The sequence below is a fragment of the Lotus japonicus genome, chromosome 4 (assembly GCF_012489685.1).
Source record: "Lotus japonicus ecotype B-129 chromosome 4, LjGifu_v1.2".
NCBI classification, from domain to species: Eukaryota; Viridiplantae; Streptophyta; class Magnoliopsida; order Fabales; family Fabaceae; genus Lotus; species Lotus japonicus.
Genome location: NC_080044.1, coordinates 79,211,580 through 79,234,264, shown reverse-complemented (window position 1 = coordinate 79,234,264; position 22,685 = coordinate 79,211,580). Strand labels below are relative to the sequence as shown.

Sequence of the window (22,685 nt, the reverse complement as noted above, 5' to 3'; positions counted from 1 at the left end):
CACAGCCTTGAACGATTTGGCATCATAGGCGGAAAGTGACATACCTACTTTGCAAGAGATAACTCTCTCTTTTCCCCCTCTTTTATATGTCAGTGGTATCTATCCACACCTTGCTAACTGAAGTGACTCAACTTTGTTTTGGACGGGAGATGCCATGAAATAAGTGATTCTTTGATTGTCTTGGGTCCTAGATAGAATAGAAGTATAGGATCAACTCTCAAAGCGAAGTAGTTGTCCTTGAAATCTTCCAACTTAACCAACACAAAGAAAACAAAAATGATAGCATGTTTGTATCAACTTTTCTTTCCTAATCAATTCGAACATTCAGAAGCTATTCACATAGGTTTCTTTGCGAAATTAATTTTAGCCTTAGAATCAATTGTAGAAAAATGCACTTATAAGCATCCACGAAAGTTATTGAAATTCATACATTTTTTCATTTTGTATAAAGTTTATGGGAGCTGGACAGGAAAGTAGTTTCCTTTTGAACTCAATATGCTATACCAACATGAAAGTTATGTATAAGGATATTGTTATAAGTACAAATTACATGGTAAGCCATACTGTATACAAATGAATCTTCCCGGATTTTGCAATTGATTAACTATAAGATATTGGGGCTTAAAATATAAACTACTAATTTGCATAGCATTTGCATATGGGCAAATTCTTTACACTCCTGTTTTACTTTTTCCCAGCCCCATCTCCTGGTCCTATCATAATGGGGAAATAACTTCTCACGGCATTTCTCCTTAAATTTACACATGACATGACGACAAGCTGGCGTGGTAGTCCAACCACCCCTTGTGGATTTGGTAGCCAACTCACAACTAAACCATTTTGCCTCTTGATCCTTTACTCCTTTTACAAAACCATCACTACCTTAGGTAGAAACATATTATAGGCTATCACTTATCAGCAAAAAGGACACAATACCATGATTATAGCGGAGTTGTCATGGTGGGGATCAATTTTGAGTACTAGCTCGTTCCACATCTTCCCCTGTTCAGAAATTTTCTTTATGAAAATCGAACTTGGTGGGTGTGTTGTGAGAGAAATCCAATGCTAGCTGACGAAGCTCTTGGGTGAGAGTGGGTGGCCCGCAGTAAAATACCCCTGCATGATTATTAAAGCATGCTGTCACTATCTCTTGCAATTTGATGATAAGTAAGTTTAATGAGACACGCCAAAAAATCATAAATCATTGATATTGATGGAAAGCACTTTCAGAGTTAAAATCAATACTAGCCTGGATTCCAAAGTCTATTATAGATCATTGATCAGCAATTATTTAAGTGAAGTGTTTTTATAACTTTTGACTTTGATGAGTTGTCGAAAGAAAGAAAAACCAAAGCAACAAGTTAGTTCATGAAGTGGGAACTCACCAACTCTTGCTTGTGGATGATTAAGCGCAATGCGCTTGTAGACAGTTCGCCAATTGGGTTTGGCGAAGTGAGACATGACGCGTGTGCCGGAGACGATGTCCACGCCATTCTTTGCATGGTGTATAGACTGCACCATGGCAATAAGAGCAGAGCGAGCATCACCTTCCTCATAGACACTGGTGCAGTAACTGTGCAGCTCAATCACTCCCCTTCTATCCTCTTCAGCAACCTCATTCATCACCCCTTTAAACCAGTCAAAAGAATTTTGCTCTCTTGTTACCCAGTAGAAGTATGCCCTCCTTGTCTTGAAGTCACTGAACTTTTTTTGTTGTGGTGATCCCTCCTCTATTGTGGACCACTCCTCTTCTTCTTCCATTGCCTTGAAATTACTGATCATGTCCTTGAGTATACTTATCATTGGGGTAGCTCCTATACCAAGCCCTACAAGTAAAACCACCTCGTACTCCCTGTAGTCTTGTGCTGGTGCTCCATACGGGCCATCAACCAGAACTTTAGGAAAATTACTGCATAAAAAAGGTCATAATTAAAATCATGAATAAAGAATCAATCCTCTTTGCCATTCCACTAATGCACATGTCAATTCTTAGAGCTATTATTGATATGCATGTGTGATTGGTCCCAATCCTCACAATCTGTGACATATAGCTCGAGTTATGCATCTCTCCCTCTAGTTTAGATGATCAGTACTCTAAAGAATTTTTTCTCTTTTGTCTTTTATCTGTCATTGGTTTTTATCTTCTTTATTTTTGCCTTGGATACTTAGGACTCTATCCAAATCTTTCCAACTTTGACTCAATTTTGTTTTTATATTGACTATATTGTCATTTAACATCTGTTTTTTGAATAATTAAAAAATTTAATAAAACGGATTAAACATTTCTTAATAAGGACAGTTTTTTGAAAACATTTGTTAATAAATAATTTTTTTTAATAACACAGGAGCTTATCCTTATTACTGATTAAATATTTTTTAATTGATATCTTTAATACACTGACATCTAAGTTTTTTTATTAAATCAATCTGGACTCGTCCAATTTAATGCTTGAGCTGACACTTGGGCTTGCATGCATAAATTTCCAAAAGGCATCGCTATCACCCTAATTTGTTTGTTCCTTCAAAGTTCAGATAACAACCGCTCTTTTTGCCCCGCGTGACATATTAATGATATTATCATTTGATAAGTGTATATAAATCAATTGCATGTGAGAATGTGCTTTGGGAATCTCTGTAACGATAGATTGACACCCAAACCAAAAGGGTCAGACAATTAGACAGACATGTTCTGTAACATCTGTTGGACTGCTAGACTTTGTTAAATAATTTTAAAGCAACATGCAATGGGCTATCAACACAGCGCTTCAATTACGGGATCTGTAGTAGTATTCAGTAGTAGTAAAGTAAAAATGGTCATTGAATTCATTTATGGAAGTGTTATGTTGGGAATTCACATAAAAAAATTTGATAGGGGGAATTCACATAATTGTATATTAACCGTTTCAAAAAAAAACATAATTGTATAGTAAAGAATAATTAAAATAATAGTCCTTTTTAACAAACTAAGATATATTATCATTATGTTAGTTCTATTTAAATATTATTAAATTAACTGGTGGAATTGATTATACAATCCATTGTATGTTAACTCCAACTTTGCTAAATGTCAAAGCCAAACTACAGTTTTTGCATCTTACCTATCCATCACATATTTAATAAATTTTCCACTTGCAAAAGAAAAAATCAAGTCAAATAGGCCATACCTGGGGCTGTATTCTCCTTTGGAGCATTCAGCTCTTAGAAGTCCACTCTGGCCATTGAGGGCTGGCAGGCAAGCCTGAAAGAAACCATAGCAATAAACTTGTTCATCTTGAGAAACCACATTTTAATTATAAAAAAAGAGAGTAATATTCGCCTCTGAGAATTTGGCTTTCAAACTTCGAGTCCAGTCACCAAGTATTTTAATGTGAACGCTAAGGAATTCATCATCAGGGGCAGAAGTTATGGAAAATGGATGCCTGTGAATGCATAACAATGAATATCATCAGTGTAGGATTAGATATTGAGAAATCGATGCTACATTTTATTTTTAACATGGTTCTTCAAATGCATACCATTCAAATGGAGACACGGCAGCACAATTGACAAACATGTATTGTCCACTCTTGTAGGTAAAACCATTAGGCTTTGACATATGAAGTGCTAACACATTTCCAGGATAAACAGCCACCTTCAAATTTGACAATGAAAATGTTATACATGTAGCATACTTTAAGCTTATCCAAAAGTAATTATGATGGAACCCCATATATGTCTTCTTAATATAGTAAATGATTGAATTTTAATTATTTGATACTAACCTTTAATATTCTCACAGACTTGGTGCTAGATCTGAGTGCTCTAATCAGTCTTTCCACTAGATAAATGGTGATGGGAACAGCTAGATACATCCAGGTCTACAATTTACATAATACTATGTGTCAGTGAATATCTCTCTGCTCAAAATACACAATAGACAAAATTGCCAATTAAGGTGCTGACCGTTTTCTTGTTCCAATCCTGAGTCAAGTAAAGTTTGATTCCATGCACAACCAACAGGGCATAGACAATGATGAAGAGGTGATGTGAATACCAAAAGGCATTGAAACCTGTGATTCTGTTGAAAGGTTTGGGTAATTTGGCCTGGCCTCGCCTGAATCTGGGATTGGCCAGTGTAAAGGCTATTGCCATTAGAACAACCATTAGAATCCCTGTTACTCCTTCCCATGATTTGATAAAATGCCAATAATTTGATGGTTTATCCCCGAAAAAAGGCTTCATGAGTTTGTACTTTTCATCGCTTGCGTGAAGAAGGCGAGGGAAATCACAAGCAAGATGATAAATAACATGTATACCAACACCAATTGCTATTGCCACTGCTATCACCTGCAAAAACACGCCTGTTTGTTTACTACTATTAAATTTTATGCCTTATTGTCTAGTGAAAGCTGCTATAAGCCTATAACATACTAGATTTGTTTCCTTTTCTTGCTATTCTTGAAGGTAAAATCAGAAGTAAAACTTACCTTGTGGAAGTTGATGTTGTCATCGAAAGGAACTACAACACCTAGCTTGGTCCTATTCCGAAGCCAGGTAATGGTGTTTCGGCAAGCCGGCAACAAGATAAGAGCCATGTTCAACTTAAGTGTCTCAGCTGCACCTTTTGCCATGCACACACAATGTCCCATAACCTCATAGGCAGCTCTTCTCCGATATTGCACGAATTTAAAGGCGAATAAACCCAGCATCACACCAATCCACAGTATAAGTACCCAAGCTCTTTGCCAATTGTCCTGCAAGAAGTACTTGGCATCTCTGAACCACCTCACAACAGGATAGTCCACAAGTGTAGGCTTAAGCTTTTGGCTTAGCATTTGGCTCAGGTACTTGCTTTCTCCTCTTGTAGTTTGCTCAGGTCCATGTAATAAGAGAGTCTCCAGGTTGCCTATCTGTTTTTTACAATAAAAATTGGGGTTAAAAAGGTTAGTGAATGGAGTTATTCCAATCTAGAGATTCCAGGGTAGGCTAACATCATTTACCAAGATATGTCCTGTGTCATCAGGGTCTAGTTCTTCCATGATCAAACGCGCATATTCCTCTGCCTGTGTCTGGATGTTTGACAGTTTGTTGGCAGTGGCACTAAGGCATATAATCTGTGAGCAGAATTGATCACTTATTGTCAGGGTGGAAAATCTTAATTTGATGAGGAGTAAAATGCAGGCCAGGAAATTTTGCTGATAAAATTACTAATTTTGCCTGTTGAAGAAGCACAGATTTGTGCATGTTTATGAACCTTTCTGCAGTTGATTCTAAAGTCAGAATCAATCTAGGGAGAAGCTTCTTCTAAGTTTCAGAATTAATTATGATGAAAGAGAAGTTGATCCAAACATGTACAGCTCATATTTTTTTAGTGGTGAACTAATGATGTCATACCTCTTTGATTTCTTCCTCGTTGATCCTACCATCTGCATCCTTATCAACCCTGCATTCCAAATTAATCTTGAAGATATGATTAAGAGCACCTAATAAATATTCCATGTTAATTAACCAAAACAAAACATAAAAATTACATGTCAAAGAATGTTTTGAGCCTAGAATCGAAGCTCTGGTCAGACATTCGGTCCCAGAATTCCCTAAACTGGATCTTGTTAATGGAACCTCCCTGAATACCTCTCTGCCTAGCAAGAGTATCAAACAATTTCTCTGCATAAGCCTCAGACTCCTTGTTCAATCCTACAATCAAATCCCAAAAGATACACTTAGAAGTTAGATTTAGAATCACTTTGCATAACCATGTTTATTGTATAACATAATGCATGCATCTGGGTTTTTAGTACCTATGCATTTGGCAAAGAGTGCACGAGGAAGATACCCATCAGTGGAAGCAGTGAGCTTGTCAAACTCCTTCTCAACCTCACCCCACCCAGCACCACCATCGGTTTTGCTGATAAACTTGAGTCCAGTGAGAGCATGAGCCACTGCAGATTTAGTCCTTGCCAACTGTTTCTCCGGCTCCGGTTTCGAAAATGATGCCAAACGCTTCAACTGCTTGATGCGAGTTGTAGCACTCTGCATCACTGAAGCACCAAAGGATGTTTTCTTCTCAAGCTTCTTTTTGCCAGTAGTCAAACCCAGTTTTTCACCTTCTCCTTCTTCTTCCATGTTGTCACTGCCTGCAACAGTTTTGATACTTTGTAAGGCAACAGACTCACCTTGAACCTCCATGGTGACCTCAACGTAGTGTGCTTCTTCTTGTTCGTTCTGGGATTTGGTTACATTGACGTTGGAGTGATCAGAAGGGCTTAACTTGCTGCTGTTGTTCATGAGTTCTATGTCTGGTTGGTGAGGATGAAGATCTGCGGAAGATCCTGCCATATTGCTGTTTTTGTTTTTGTCTGCTATTCTGCTGACTCAACAGTTGCAGGTTTCTTCATTCAATTCACCACCATTTGCTCCTATAGTAGCTGTTTGCTGGCTATGAATGTAGGATCACATACAATTTGTTGTAGGGAAAGAATAGATCCTATATTTATAAAGGAATAAAGTTACTTTAATTTATAGTGCATTAGTTAACAATTATGTATTTATTTTTTATTTAGTTCAAAGAATTTAGCATTTTTAGAGTGAAAAAGTACACTTCACAATCACATTACATAAAAAATGTAAAGTTATGATTTAAGATACATATTTGAAACATTAAATATAAGTATGTTATAAAGTAGATTTTTAAATATGTTTTGAGGTTTTCTGATTGAGTTCTAATTCATGTACACCGCTTTTATGACAAACACTTTGACACTTGCGGTCTGTGACAGTTTTTATAAATGCAACTTCTTTTGTATTTACAACTTTTTTAATTTTTATTTTCACCTTTCGTTTGGGATGTATATAGAGGCATGAATTGTATACATAATTTTTCCTTTACTTTTACATTTTAAAGACAGGTTCACATAAATAATTGTGCGTTAGTTGGAGAAACGATAGACAATAATCCACAAATCCAAAAGGGGACGTAATATATTTTTGAGTTGACGGGGCATGATTGGAAACAGATGCAAGAAAAAATCTTATGGCACTATTTTTTTGTAGGGTATATACTTGTTTTTGTATGTTGTGTTTGTTATGTTACAGAATCCAACTAATCACTCAAATAAAGTGTTTTCTTCTCTGGTCGGAGACTAGTGTAAGTGGATGGTGTTTGAAAAGGCTACGTACTCTGCTTCTTCCTGCGGTGGCTCACTCGCTGTGGTGTAGATTACCTGCTAGTGGTACTACAAAGATACTTTAGCGCTCAAGTTACTTAGTGCTTTAAGAACATAGATGAGTTGTGAATGTATTTGATGGTTAATCGCATGGCTCCTTGAGTAGGTAAAGGTAAAAAAGTTCTAAGGTTATGTTGATGTCGTTCGCTCCCCTATGTACAACAGCGCGCGTGTTTCACAATTAGCCATTAGAACTTCTGGGCCTTTTGTCCTGGGGACAGCTGGATGGATGGTGGAGATTGACTATGTTTAATTAGGCAAAGGTCGACGATGTTAAGGATATGCCAATGTCACATTACTCGTTCCCATGTGTGCAACATGGTTTACAGTTTGTCTTTGGATCTTCGAGACCTAACTTGTGTCATGATAGTAGGTGGATGGACGATGTGGATTGGGTTGATTTGCTACCAATCTAATCCTTGAGCGAGGGGGACTCGAGCAATGTGTCGTATACTTGCTCTAAGAAGGAAAGATGTTTGGAGGGGCTTTTGATTGTATCCGCTTGTTATCTATCGAGTGTGGTTAAGAAGGTGGCCCTAACGTTACATATATACCGCTAAGGTTTGCTACATGGCGCTTAGTTTGTTCCTTTGAGTCGGTTTATGTTAGGTAAGCAGGTATAAGTGGTGGTAGGAGTCGGCGCACTAGCTTATGGTGCATGTCTCAAAGTTGAGGATGTAAGTCGAATCGAGGTGAATGCCTCGAGGGTCAATGGTAGGTCTACTTGTTTGTATGTTCTTGAAGCTCGCGACACGTGCCAATCCAAACGTGGTATGCATTAGGTGAGGACTAACGTCTAACGAAACAATTGTCTCTCAGTTCTAACTGTCACCAATTGCGGTGCTCAGGCTATGCAAAATGTGTCAACGTAGGGGAATGTCAAACACAACCGGAACAATAATCTCCAATTCTATCCTTCGCCCACGGGTGGTGGTGGAACTAAAGGGATGTGTTGAGGTCAAGAGATGTTGGAAGCGACCAGAACAAACACCTATTATTTTCATAAAAATTTGAGGTGTTATCTCTTCTTTATTTATGAAAGACGAAAACCTTTCAAAAATGAATTTTCTATTTCCTATAACAAATCGTATGCAATTAATTATTATATCATCCAATTTCATTTTCTTTTCACCTTTTTTTTATAGACATGTACTATTGTACTTTGACTTTTGGTAGTTGAACAACTTGTTATAATATTTCCCACATATTAGTTCAATATCTTAACACATTTATCACAATCATTTTGCCCTGGTCGGTAAAAATCCAGCGCATTCTACAAAACTAGTAAAATAATGAAGCAAACACCATAATGTGAGGCACGTATCACGTGCTACTCAAACTTTCACCCACTTTTATCTCATTCTCAACGAATGCCACCATGCGTTACATAAAGAATTTGATTAATTTACACCGCATTTTATCTTTTAATCTTATTTTTACCAATTTTTTTTATCTATCTCTTCTGTTTCAACATAAAAAATGTATATTTATTCTTTTCTTATCATATTGGTTATTATATTTTTCATTTTTCTCTCTTCCCTCATTTTATATATCTCTTTAGGTACGAGTGAATTTTGAGTTTAAATAGAAGTTTTTCCAATTATCTAATAAAGCCACCTTAGACTGAGGGGATGGCGGCATTGCTAAACGTCAACACTGAGTTGAAATCCACCTGGAAAACAAAAACATTGCACATGCAGTCGCATAATTTAGCATTTTCAATTCTCTACCAACTATTTACCAATCATTCTTAATATAACTACTTTTTTTATATCAGTGTTACTGAAAAAGTAAATTATTTTGATTTGGCAACTTGATCAGGAAAGTTATAACCATAATAAAACGTGCAAATAAGTAAGTTTTTTTTATAGAGACAATGGTTAGTTGTTAGGAATATTAGTAAATTACTACATCCTCCGGGTTTGAACCCGAGACCCTTCATCCTTCATCTCACTCAACCTTTTGATACAAAATATTTTAAAAGATTTTAGATAGAAAAGTGTACATGATAAGGAGAATATTCATTTTGTTGTGTTTCTCATTTTTAATACATATTGGTCATGAGTATAATTTAACAGACATTTATTGATAGAGTGAAATTTCTACCAACTTAATCTAACAGCAATAAAAAGACTAAGCAAGAGAAAATACTCAAAATCTAGAGAGCAAATGCTCAATTTTTTCATGCCATTTTATATGGCAAAAATATTTGTTCACACCTCTAAAGAGGTGAAAATAGATGATGGAATGAAAAAGATAGGAAGAAAAGGGAGATAAATAAAATGTGATAAGTGATATGGTAGAAAATGAGACAACAATGATATATACACACCTCATTTCTTGTACACTTTATTTCCACATATTTTTATTTCTATCTCTCTTATATTGTCATCTATCACATCTTATACTTTCTTTTTATTACTTTTTTTTTCTTTTTATCTCTTTCCTCCTCCACCTCTTTCTATCTCATTTTTAAGGTGTGAATGAACAATTATTCCTCTGGATCTGATTATATGTACTTTATTGGTTGATAAAGTGAGGGATGGATGGTAATTGGTAAGTGTCAACATGCTAGAATATTCCAGAATCTAATTAAAGAAAAGATGCATAAAATAATTCTTTTTTTCAAATATAGTTATTAACCCACTTGGGCTTTTGTATTTTTCGCTTGGCCCTTTCTGTAGCAACAAAGATTGGCCCAGTACTACTAAATAGTCATAACATTAAGGGGATTATATACTTTTTGCACACCCCTTTATACTAATTACACATCCATTTGTATTAAAAATATTAAGCAACTGTAGTTTTTTATTAAGAAAATAATTGCTTAGACATTAATCATGATCATTAATCAACCGATAATCTTCAATTAATAGTGGTATTTACTTCTTTTTTTTTTTGCTTCAATGAGATCTTTTATCCATCTTTTATTCATAGTACAAAAAGAAATAAGCATATATGCATGGTTCACGTGTTCAAATGAATTCAAACCAATGTGATTGATGTTGTCTGTCTTCCTTTACAAAAGGTCAATATTTACTTGGTTCAGGACACTTACAACAAGCTAAGCTTTTGTAATAGGAAAAAGTAATTATTGAATAAAGCGTGTTTGTTAGAAAATGAGTGCTGGTGGGGTATATATCATCTAGTGCAGAATTATCCAACACCCGCCCAATATGCGTTGTTTGGTAAGAAAAGGGTTAACTATCAGATTGGTCCCTGTCTTTGTCTCGCCGTCTGAGGTAAGTCCCTCCCCGGAAAATTTATTGTAAATGGTCCTCGTGTTTGAAAAACTTTTGGAGCGGATCCTCACCGGAGGGCGGAGCTCCGGCGAGTGCTTAAATGGCATGCTGACTGTGTTAAGTCAGCTGACGTGGATTTTAAAAAAATTAAAAAAAATAACAGTCAGAAATTTTAATTATTTAACAAAAATAAAAAAATATTTTAATCTAAATTCCATTAAAAAAATATAAATTCATCTTCATCAGCATGAATCTTCTTCAACATCATGTTCTTCATTAAATATTTTCACATTGATCTCATCTTCATTTTCTTCATCATCTTCTTCAAAAAATTATAACCCCAACAATAAACAAATTAAAATCCCAAAAATACCATATCTAATTTCCCATGGTCTTCATCATCATAACCAGAGTCAAGATATAATTAAAATCCAGAAAACAGGAAAAAGAAACCCAGGAGAACCCAGAAGTAGCTTACAATGAAACCCTACAAGGGGTAAAAAGAAAATCTAACATGAAAGGTAAAGTGTGACTGTAACAAGAGATGAACATGTTGTCAAAGCAACCTACACGTAAGGGCACATTGTTTGCACCAACAATTCTGTCATGTTTCGTTCGAAAAACAGAATTTGTCTTGTACTCTTGGGAGAAGCCAAACCAAAATCAGCAAGATTACTACACCGACAGAATTTTGGATCATAATCTTCAGTCACGGTGTTGCTGTAAAGGGCTACTGTAAGATTATTATCCAGAAAAACCCAGGAGAACCCATAAGTGCTTTGGTGGCCAAGAATCCAGACTCAGCAACAAAAACCATCTTCAAACCAAGATTTGAACAAAAAACGTACCTAGCCCAAACAACCACCACGGATCCACCCTCCCCCATATCCAACCAAATCCCCCAACTACCACCAATCTGGAACCCAAACCTGCAAATCCCCCTTGGTGTTGCTGAGAATTGAAGGCAGAGAAAGAGGTTGACGACTCTGTCACGGTGCGAGCAGAAAGAAATCGACAGGAGAGGAAGAAATCAAGAGGACATGAAGAGATCTTCGTCGCCGTCGGTGAAAGAGGAAGAGATCTTCGCCGCCGTCGTCGTTAACGCTGTTAATCATCACCGTCATCTTCGTCGCCGTTGGCGGTGGCGATCTAAGCTGCGAGGATGCGAGCGTCGCACCCAGCCTCTCCCTCTCATTTTCTTCCTTCGTCCTCTGGCACTCAGATTCGGATCCAGTGGGTCGTTCCGGTGTGTGTGCTTCTGCTACGTTCCAGTGGTGATGGTGAAGAAGAAGAGAGGATGGAGAAGAAGAACATGATCTGGATGGTGGTGGCTGTTGGGGTTGGTGGTGGTGTTTGGTGGATAGAACCCTAATTTGAGGAGGAGAAGAGGATTTGGGTTGCAGAATATGAACCCAATTTGATTGGAATGATTGGAAAGTTGGGTTAATTTAGGGAATTGAAATTAATTAGGAATGAATTGATTTTGTTAATTAATTTAGGATTATTTTTGTTAATTTGGTCCAATATTCTGACTTGGTATTTATTTTTAATTTTTAATTTTTTTTTAAGATCCACATCAGCTGACTTAACACAGTCAATATGCCATTTAAGCACTCGCCGGAGCTCCGCCCTCCGGCGAGGATCCGCTCCAAAAGTTTTTTAAACACGAGGATCATTTACAATAAATTTTCCGGGGAGGGACTTACCTCAGACGGCGAGACAAAGACAGGGACCAATCTGATAGTTAACCCGTAAGAAAATCATGGAAAATAAAGTAAGTAAATTAAGTAAATTTCAATTCTTTTAAGGGAGATTTCATATACTTAAATAACAAGTTAACTAGTCTAGTCAATTGCTGTTGTTTCTTCTTTATCCCCTTTCCGCTTAGTTAGCATACATTTTTTTAAAAAAGCAAAAAATATGTACATTAATACAGCTCATCTTCATGATGGAGTAGACCTAAAACGAGACCAGACCTAAAAAACAACCTACCCATCAAAACATTCACATAGCAACAATAATAAAAACTAAAAAGCCCCAAAAATAATCCTACAACACTAAAGCTACAAAGACCTAAAACCAGCAAATAATTAATATTGCAGGCAAAAGCCTCAAAAGGAGAAAAAAAAAAACACACAACAAAGTAGCACTAAAACAACCTCACCAATCACCATCAAAAGAACCACAAAACAAACAACCCCGAACAAGCAAAAGAGGCAAAATCAAAATCAAAAGAGGCAAAATAGAAAGACAAAAATGAATAATGAAAGAATAGGGTAAAAAGTTATAATTATTTTTCGGGGTCCATTTACCATACACAAGAATTTTCTTGTGTAAGGTTACACAACTCTCACTTTTACCTACTATGATAGGTTTTCAGGCCATTGATATTTTTCATTTAAAAATATATATATTTACTACCTCCTCCTCTCCACCACCTTCCTCCCCTTAACCTCCACCATCCGTTGCCGGCACCACCACCCTATTTTCTCCAGATTCACCGAATCCTTTCTTCAAACCTTCCTTCCTTCAAACTCACCAGAAAACTTTCTTCAAGCCACCAAATCTGAACCAGATCCAAAAGGGGTGTTGCAGAGAGAATCTAATTGGGTAAGGGTAATTGAGAATTTAATTGGAGTTGAAGGAGGAGGATTTTGGAGGGATGTTTGATTCGCGTTCTTCTCACTTGCGTTACCACCGTACCCTGTCATCGCCCTTTCCCCCATCGCCAGCGAAGTCGCGACCTTCTCTCTCAGGTCGTTTTCTCTCTCTCAGACCTGCTCTGTTCTGATTGCTTCCAATTTTTTGCTGTAGCATTGAACCCTCTCAATCTGTTTGTGTGAAAATTAGGGGAAAGAAAGGGGAATAAGTGGATTCCAAGCATGATAATGGGTCTACAGATGGTCTTTGAACCCATTTATCGTAAATCCTACACGAGCAAGATATGATGTAAAATTCTGGAAGAGTAAACTATGTTGTTGAGTTAAATCAATCACGAAGTGCCCTCCTTCATATGAGTTAAATCAATTCTACGGGTGGTTTTGTTTTTGTTTATGGGTTTTGATTAGGGTGGTTTTAATTTTTCTGGGCAGAAACCAAACTTCCTCTTCCTCCTCCTCATTGTTTGAGCAAACCCAACACTTCAGATCTGCAAATGACAGAGATCGAGCAAACCCAGCATTGCAGGGAGGAGAGAAGGAAGGGGTGGAGTTGGTGGTGGAGGAAGGAGGGGCCGGCGGTGGCGGTGGTGCCGGCGACGGATGATGTGGAGGTTGAGGGGAGGAAGATGGTGGAGAAGGGGGAGAAAATAAATAAATATTTTTTAAAATTAAAAAGAGTGACCTGCTGAGAAACCTGTAATAATGGGTAAAATTAGGGTTGTGCAACCTTGCACAAAAAAAAAGTTGTGTACACTAAATGAACCCTATTTTTCACATTACTAGATGTTTTTACCCACATAAGACATATTACTACCAATTTAGTAGAGCCACTTAAAAGGCTATAAAAAAAGGATATAAAAGCCCCATGAATACACATATCTTCAGTACATAGAAGAGGGAAAAAAAACATGTAGGTCCCATCATATTCTTTCTCTTATCCTCCTACAATAATAAAAAATGGTTACCTCTTCGCTGATTCCTTCGCATTTATTCATATCTTTTTTTTAACGTAAAATGATAGAACATTCATGGTAGAACGAAGAAAAGACACTATTTAGGAGTGAGCGTCTGTTGACCTCTCCAGCATGTCACTGACGTCCTACTTAGTAGTCTGAAAGTGTCTTTTCTTCATTCTACCATAAATGTTCTATCATTTTATGTACACAACTTTTTTTAGTGTACACAACTTTTTTTTTGTGCAAGGTTGCACAACCCTAATTTTACCCATTATTACAGGTTTCTTCAGCATTTCCCCAATGACGGTCGCCCACCAATTTATTCACCTCTACTATAACTTTAAAATCAACTCTAACAAAAAAAATGCACAAGTGATTAAGGAATCGGTAAAATTTTAATGAAAAATGTTACATGCTAGAATGAGACTACCACTACCACCACTATACAGTTGCCTATTACACTTCCTAACTAATTTTTACAGTTACTGTGGATTTTGACGCCGTTAAAAGTAACCTAATCCTCAAAATCATAAACTTTGGAGGGAAAAAAATTGAGAGGGAAAATCAACTGATTCTCTTCTTCAATCTTCTCACACACACTTCCTCTCTATTTTTTTCCACCCCTTCAAAATTTTCCTCCCATTTTCCCTCTTCCATTCCACCACCATGATCGATTCCGATTCCGATTCCGATTCCGATTCCACTCCCAACAAGAAGCAGAGAACCACCGTCGTATTGAACCATTTCGATGTCCCTCTGATTTCCTCCGCCTCCAACGGCGTCGTTTCGCCCTGCGACTCCATGCGCCTCCACGCGGACTACCCGTACTCGATCGGCCGAAAACCTCGCGACTGCGACTTCGTCTTCCATGACCGCCGCGTCAGCAAGCGCCATTGCCAGATCTTCTTCGACGGTTCCCTCCGCAAGCTCTACCTTCTGAGCGGAGTTCTGTCAAATAGCGATTGCTCTACCATCACCACCAACGCTCATCTTGTTCACGAGTTCCGGAAAAGGGTAGTGATGGGGTCTCGCGGCAGTGACCGTATTCCGTTTCGAGAAGCTTCCAACGGGGTTTTCGTGAACGGAGTCGAGATCGGGAAGGGAATGGCGGTGGAGTTATCGGCTGGAGATAGGGTTTCGTTGGTTTGTGGAAACCAGAGCGGTTCTTGTGATGTTGGGAATCGGATAGGATTTGTTGTTCAGAGGATTGTCCTTGAAGGGTGTGAATGGGATCGTGATGGTGGTGGTGATAGTGTTGAAATTGATGGGTTAACGTTCTCGGGCCATTCGCAAAGTGGGAAGCGAAGCAAGAGGGTTTTTGCTGTGAAGGTTGGTGTTTCGAGATGTGAGGGTGTTGTTGGGAGAGCAAGGTTTCTTCTAGATAAGTGTAGAGACATATTGCTCAGTGATGATCCTTTGTCTTGCATTTCGCGTGCGGTTTCGGATTTACCATCAAGGGTGGTGGAAAACACAAGTACTAGTGGAGGTGGTGTTGGACTGTCAAGTTCAGCTATGCTTTGTGAGAGTAAAGTGATGGATTTGGAGGCAAAAAGTGAGCATTTTGGTGGAAGAGGGAATGCGGGGGTTGCTTGTGTGAGTGCTATGGATGATAACAATCATGATGCGGCGCTGCGAGATTCTGTAGCGAAGGATAGTCTTCCTTCTTGTGGCGCGTTTCATCCACCGCCCGGGAAGAATTTTTACCTGAATCGCCTTGAGTTGATGGACCATGGGTCCTCCTCGGGTCTTCATCATTCCATATCTCTCCCTGAGCTTATTTATCCTGTTGAAAGCATTTCAAGGATGTTCATTGCAACATTTACAAGTGACATAAAATGGTGTGGTTACCTAAAGTTTCCCAATGTATTGTTTTCCTCTCATGATATTATTTTTTCAAACCATTTTTGCATCTTGGCTTGTGATTTTTTTTTTCATGCGCCTCCTTACTCGTGTTTATATGTTTGAGATGTGCATTTTCATTCCACTTATGTATATCTCAGTATGTGTGAACTGCTATACTTGAATTTGTTTAAACTTTACAATCCTGACTGTGGTGTCTTGTTAGGTTCTTGACATATTGTAAGATCCCTTTTCATCTGCCAGTTACGATTGCTTGTCACAATACTGAGAGATGTTGGAGTTCAAGGCCAGATGAAAGAGAATTTGTGCCTTATCAGGATTATCCTAACCTAGTTGTAGTGTAAGCTTCTTCTTCTTCTTCAATGTTGGGGGTGATGGGGGGCTTGGAGGATATGTAACTTAATTGATGGTGTCTTACTATGTTGCATTTTATTTCTCCTCTTTGGGAATGTACTTTCTCATTGCATATCAGGTGTCCTCCATTCCCGGAAACCATAGCATTTGGCAATAACCGCAAAAAACAGGGGATTGCTTGCCATCATCCAAAGTTGATTGTTGTGCAAAGAGAAGATAGTATTCGAGTTGTCATTACATCTGCAAATTTGGTGGAAAAGCAGGTATCTACTTACAAAACTTCTAGCTATTAACATTAATACATAATTTTTAACTTTCAAATTCAAGAGCAAAATGTTGTACTAAAAATGTTTTGATGAAAGACATAAGTACAATGGCCATGATGCCCCCACTGTTTTTTCTTTGCTGGTCATCATGTAAAAGTTATGTGTATTAGTTATTAAATTTAAACCTTTTATCATGCAGATAGTCGGTTCATAACTATGTTTTGTTTTTATGTCATTAACATAGCCAAACTATTGAATAAGTTTTTGTGGTTATGTAGTGGAACTATGTGACTAACACTATATGGTGGCAAGATTTCCCTCGCGGCAATTCTGTTGACTTTGCGTCACTTTTCCCAAAAATTGATGATGGTGAAATCCATAGTGACTCAAAATGTGATTTTGCTGCTCAGTTGGCTGGGTTTATGGCATCTCTTGTTATTGATGTACCTAGCCAGGCTCAGTGGATTACTCAGTTGACAAAATATGACTTTGAAGGTGCAACAGGACATCTTGTTGCTTCAGTACCTGGAATTCACTTTTACAGAACTTCTGTTCTGTTGGAATCATTTCAGACATCTCCTGTAAGTACTCAAGTATCTCATGCAAAGATATTGTACTTAATTGAGAGTTGAGACACTGGTTGACTGCAGTTGCTACTTGCTACTGCCTTTGCAGTGTTATTTTTGGATATAAACTTTTGTCTTTTTAGTGCTTTTTAGTAAGTGAAAATGCACAGATGTCGTCTATATTTGGATTGGAATATTATACCCTGAAACCCTCCTGGTTGTAGCTAAAGTGGTGCTAGTTGAACTGTTGAGTTTTCATGTTAATTCCAGCATTAGTGTGAGCCATGTGTTCCTTTGGCGGCTTTAGATAACACCACTTTCTGCTATGTATTATTTGATTGCAATGTATAATCAGATACTGATTGCTGTGCGTTTTGGTCATCTGGTTTGAAGTTTCTTGGTTCAGTTGTGGCATCTGTGGTGGGTTTGAGCCATCTTTTCCGTACTGTAGCGGACTCAAACAGTGCAAGACTAAAAACACTGGCTGTTTTTCTTAGAAAGTCTTGTAGGAAGGCTAATGGGTGGTTGGAGATTGTTTTAAGGAGAAATTCCAGTGTGCCTGCTGATAAAAATGCTGTTAGCGTTCTTATTCCGAACCCTGATGAAACTTCTGAGGGAGGTAAAAGCTACATTGCTTGGGAATTCTTTTTGATCCATGTGTTTTGGATTCCCCATTCATCTTATGATTTTCAAATTTAATTTTTATTTCTGTTTCCTTTATCATGTGTTCTGGACTTACAGAGTTACAGTTAAATTTTTCATGCTATCAATAACAGTAATAATATTGTTTTTTTTGTTCCTTTCTATAGACTATGTTCAACTTGGTTTTCTGCCTAGAGATGTGGCGAAATGGATTTCTCCTCTTTGGGATGCTGGATTCTTCATATTTTCTGGATGTGTTTGTCCAGTAGAGGCCCTCGCAGCTGCCTTAGGAGAGAACTCCAAGAAAGTTCAACTGATACTAAATGTGTCAGAGGTGTGTTGTATGTGTCTTATATAGGATGACTTGTATATCGTCTTGTATATGTAACCTGAGATTCCTATAACTTTACGTCTTGTGTACATGCAGGGGCCTCATTTTCAAGATATGCCAAAGATGATGCAATCTGAACAAATTGTCGCATTTTGCTCGCTCATTGCTTCTATTCAAAGATGTTATGGCCTCTGGAGATTACAAGAGGTAAATGGCACACTTTATTGTCAGAATTAATATTATATTTGATTTCTTTTTGTAGTTTTGTTGCCTTTAAGGATTTATAAATTTTGTTTTCTTTGCCACTCTAGCACTCCTAATCTTCTTGCACATGGATGAAGTTTATGCTGAATTTTTTGAAAGATCCAGTTGTGTATAATTATTATCACTTTTTGTATTAGGTTCTGAATCGATATAGATGGCCTGAATCATTAGAGTCTGAAATTATTTATGGTAAGTCCATTTTTTAAACATTATGTAGTATAAGGACGGTGATATTTCATTGTAAGTTAAAATCATCAAGCTGACCTCGTTCATTTTTCATCCTTTTGGACTATCATTTGATACCTTTTCATTCTATCAGGTGCATCTTCTATTGGTTCATCTGTCAATTCAAAATTTCTCGCAGCATTTTCGGCTGCTGCTGGGAAGAAATCATTGCAACATTTTGATTCAGAAGAGTCTGATCCAGAAGTAATTTGAAGGCCTTTGCTCTTCCATTAGATTTGCTTGCAAAGTTTTACATCTTTTCTGCAAGATGGATGAATAGTTGAAATTGTATTTTCCATTAATTCTGTAACTTAATGATGCTTTGACAGTGGGGCTGCTGGAATGCAAACGAAGAATTGAAGAATCCTTCTGTGTGGATTATTTTCCCCACTATTGAAAGAGTTAAGAATGCTTATAATGGGATTTTGCCGTCAAGACGCATGCTCTGCTTCGCAGAGGTAATATAACTTTTTGATCAGCTTTGAATGGATGAAGTTATAGCTAAGTATTTTTCTTTAAGGTAGATTTCTTTCATCCTTTGGCGCCCTTTCTTTTTATGATGGTATTGGTTCCCTCGGTAATTAGTGGTCAATATTTTGTCAGGTGTGCCATTGATTGAACTACAGATACAAAAATAACTTGCTGAATTTATATTTCAAATAAGAAGAACAGATGGACAATATTGACCATTAATTGTTCAGGGGCATCACTACCAAAGAAACCTGTTCCTTAAAAACATTCTGAATAATTAAGGACATTTAAGTCCTCTTGTGAGTTTTTTATGTTGCAGGATCATGTGAGACACACACAAAGATATTGCATAGGTCATAATTTGTGGGACTCAATTTATGATCTGTGCCCATCTCTCTTAAAAACTCATTTTCAAAGGGATACTTGAAAGGAATATATTAAACCTCCCACACACCTAAAAAATATTGTTGAAGTTTGTATTGTTTTATTTTTTTTTTACTTTTTTAAAATATTCTTAAGATGAAGATTTGACACTGTATAGATGTTATTATGTGAACATGCAGACTGATTCTCTACTTTTGAACAGAGAACATGGCAAAGGTTGAAGACTTTTGATGTACTCCGTGATGCCATCCCTCATCCCTGCGAAAGAATAGGGCATCCAATGCATACTAAGGTAACTTAATACTAGTTATACTCCTGCACTGCACTGAGTTACTCTTTAGTCCATGCTCTATATGCTGTTCTACAGGATTTGGCTTGGAAATTTGATTCCTCTAAAGTGGGCTCTTACTTAGAGGGGCAGTAAGAACTCTTGACCATTAATGAGATTGTATGAATTTGTTTGTCATTTGCTCCCTTGATTTTCTCATTAATGGTTGAGATGTCCCACTTTTCTTTCTGAAGTGAACTCCTTACTCTAGAGGAATCAAGTTTTGGTTTGGGTGATTAGCTTCTCAATTATTGGACCTATCTATTATTTCCCCCCTACACCACAAAAGCATGTTTTAAGTCCTTTTATGTTAAATGTTTTGCTCAGGTGATACGTAGATGCTTCTGGTCTAAGGGGGATGCACCTTCCATTGGTTGGGTATACTGTGGCTCTCATAATTTTAGCGCTGCTGCCTGGGGGCGACAAATTTCAAATCCATTTGGTACAAAAGCCAGTGAACCTAAAAAGGTGGACCCTTCAGTGAATTCCGGCCTTCACATTTGCAATTATGAACTTGGGATTATATTTACCTTTCCTCCAATAGAAAATAACTATTGTTCTGAAGTTCAAAGAACCAAACTAGATGATATAATTCTTCCGTTTGTTGTGCCTGCACCTAAATATGGTTTTAGAGATAGGCCAGCTACTATGCAAGCTATGAGGGAGGCTATGGCTGAACTTAATAAACTAGAGGAGAAAAATGCTGAAGAAGAATTGATGGAAGAAGACCTTCTTGAGGAAGAGGAAGAAATGGAAGCAACCAATAATGTTGGAGAGGAGATGGAAGAGGAAAAGGCATATGCTGAGATACTCTGGAGTCAGGTTGATTCTTCCCAGAGCAGTTGAACTGATGCAAGAAGCAATGCTGGGAGAAACAAGCAGTGAATGAAGATATCAACAGGAGTATTTGATGCACAATTCTCAAGGTAAAATGGAGATTACTATGTTGGGGTTAGGGGAGTTGTGTAAATTTGGTTCTGGTCTCTAGATGCAAGGTTTCATGGGAACTTACAGAGATAGTGGCAATTATCTAACTTGGGAGGAAGTCAAGGCTTATCTTAAGAAATTAGGATTAAAGAGCAAAACCGTTGACTTCCTGTCTAGAGAAAGTGAATGGGAAGACTCATCTTACAACCTCCTCTTTGAAGCAAAATGATTTGGACTTGGAGCAGAAGTTATTACTTTTCAACCTCAAGTGGTTTAGTCCAATTTAGGCACGGTGGATTATTGATACCACTTTCTAGCCTCAGGTCCCAAGCCTAGTTGCTCCAAGCGCTTTGGCATCTGGGTTCCTCCTCCACATGGTTGGGTTCCTTCATGAAAGATATTAGGAAGATAGGCGGAACTACTCATGGAAGGAACACTGTCGCTTTTCTCATAGTTTGAGGATTCAATTGGAGGATTTGAAAGTGATGTCTACAAGGTGTGACCTATGATAATTAGATGATGAAAGTTGTGTAAATATGAGGGGATGTGTATAGCATTAGTTATTTTTCCTGCTACAGGAGGCTGTTGCTGCCATTTCTCAGGCTAGAAGAGATCCAAAAGCAGCAATGCTTGTTCTATGATCCAACTGGGGTTTTGCAAAATCTTCTGCAGCATGCTACTTTGGATCATTCAGGCTTTACATTGTATATATTTTAGGATTTAGGTTCAACATTCAACTCCAAGACATTCATTGCAAGTACACTGCAGAAGGCTGCAACCACCTCTTATCCCGTATTTGGGAACACATTAGCAGGTCATGGTTACGTCTCAAAATCACATATCAAGCGAAGCTACAAGTTGTACCATCCGCTATTTTTTCCAGCACATTGTTATTATTCAATTATCAGATCAATTGCTGTGTATACCAATTTACTCAATTGTTGAGAGAAATAATGTATTATTTGAGTCTGTAACATGATATTACGATTGACCATATAACTGATCCTGTTTAATAAAAAAAAATGCTTTGGGTTGGGTGACTATATACTATTAGCACATAATTCGCATTATTCTAATTCCCTTCTCTTACTATTATTGCAGAGACTGTTTTTTAAATGACCTTTCAAATAACTCAAGATAAACAATACTTATTTCAGGTAATTTAAATTTATACAACTATTTAAACACTAATATTTTTTTATAAGCTATTTACATAATACATACTATTCAGGATTGGGAATGGAGAGACGTCGCTGTGGTACAAGGATTGGAGCGGTACAGGTCCAATTGTTCATCAATTGCCCTTCGTAAATATCGCTGATGTTCATTTGCAGTTGAAGGATATTATCCAGGGTAATGTTTGGGATCTCAATCGTTTATACACTATGATCCCGCTCTCAGTGCAGCAGAAACTCACAAACTTACAGCCTACTGTCTGTGCGGCGAGGAGTGATGGGTGGGTGTGGAATGTTGGTAATAAGGGTCAGTACACGGTTCGGGATGGTTATGCGTGGCTCAATGGTTGTGCTCATGACCAGCAGGGAGATCGTAAGATTGACTGGGTTTGGAAGCTTAAAGTGCCCGAAAAGGTTAGAGTGTTTGTTTGGTTAGTTTTACATAATGCGATTCAGGTTAATCAATTGAGAGCCCATTGTCATCTGGCTGCGGATGCTACCTGTACGCGGTGTTCGAACGACATAGAAGATGCTCTTCATTGCCTGCGGGATTGCCCGCAATCCTGGGATCTTTGGCAGCGTTTGGGGGCAACAAATTGGGCTAATTTTCGCTGCTCTGAGCTCGAGCGATGGCTGACCTCCCTGTCTCGTGGTGTTCATGGTGTGCGTTTCTTGGCTGGGTTATGGGCTGCTTGGAAATGGCGCTGCAACTTGCTGTTGGACGCTCATCCGTGGCCTTTCGAAGTGGCTTGGCGTCGGCTCTCTCATGATCACGACGATTGGATTCGTAGCAGCCAAGAGGTTGATCTTTTGCTGTGTAACGCATGGTCTC

The 22,685-nt window shown here is 37.9% G+C and overlaps 2 protein-coding genes across 2 annotated transcripts; one reads left to right on the top strand and one right to left on the bottom strand.

Annotated features, from left to right (window-relative positions):
• Positions 1-477: 477 nt before the first annotated feature.
• LOC130710578 (respiratory burst oxidase homolog protein C) lies at positions 478-6,453 on the bottom strand. Its single transcript, XM_057559898.1, has 12 exons — positions 5,778-6,453; positions 5,511-5,673; positions 5,374-5,422; positions 4,980-5,093; positions 4,467-4,889; positions 3,943-4,326; positions 3,762-3,857; positions 3,516-3,631; positions 3,317-3,419; positions 3,165-3,238; positions 1,386-1,909; positions 478-1,116 (listed from the first exon to the last, which is right to left on the bottom strand). The coding sequence occupies exons 1-12, from the start codon at positions 6,313-6,315 to the stop codon at positions 1,007-1,009; spliced, it is 2,694 nt and encodes an 897-aa protein (XP_057415881.1). The 5' UTR covers positions 6,316-6,453; the 3' UTR covers positions 478-1,006.
• An 8,168-nt stretch (positions 6,454-14,621) lies between these two features.
• On the top strand, positions 14,622-21,721 carry LOC130711682 (uncharacterized). Its single transcript, XM_057561395.1, has 12 exons — positions 14,622-15,898; positions 16,126-16,260; positions 16,393-16,537; positions 16,819-17,121; positions 17,500-17,725; positions 17,916-18,082; positions 18,176-18,286; positions 18,481-18,532; positions 18,663-18,772; positions 18,898-19,026; positions 19,626-19,715; positions 20,079-21,721. Exons 1-12 carry the CDS (start codon positions 14,727-14,729, stop codon positions 20,595-20,597), a joined length of 3,159 nt encoding a protein of 1,052 aa, XP_057417378.1. The 5' UTR covers positions 14,622-14,726; the 3' UTR covers positions 20,598-21,721.
• Positions 21,722-22,685: the final 964 nt, after the last annotated feature.

Coding starts and splice junctions, on each gene's coding strand:
- LOC130711682 (XM_057561395.1), top strand. CDS start 14,727: ATGATCGATTCCGATTCCGATTCCGATTCCGATTCCACTCCCAACAAG. Junction 16,538..16,818: donor CAAATTTGGTGGAAAAGCAG/GTATCTACTTAC, acceptor GTGGTTATGTAG/TGGAACTATGTGACTAACAC. Junction 18,083..18,175: donor TGATACTAAATGTGTCAGAG/GTGTGTTGTATG, acceptor GTGTACATGCAG/GGGCCTCATTTTCAAGATAT.
- LOC130710578 (XM_057559898.1), bottom strand. CDS start 6,315: ATGGCAGGATCTTCCGCAGATCTTCATCCTCACCAACCAGACATAGAA. Junction 3,858..3,942: donor AGGATTGGAACAAGAAAACG/GTCAGCACCTTA, acceptor TGTAAATTGTAG/ACCTGGATGTATCTAGCTGT. Junction 3,239..3,316: donor TGAAAGCCAAATTCTCAGAG/GCGAATATTACT, acceptor GGTTTCTTTCAG/GCTTGCCTGCCAGCCCTCAA.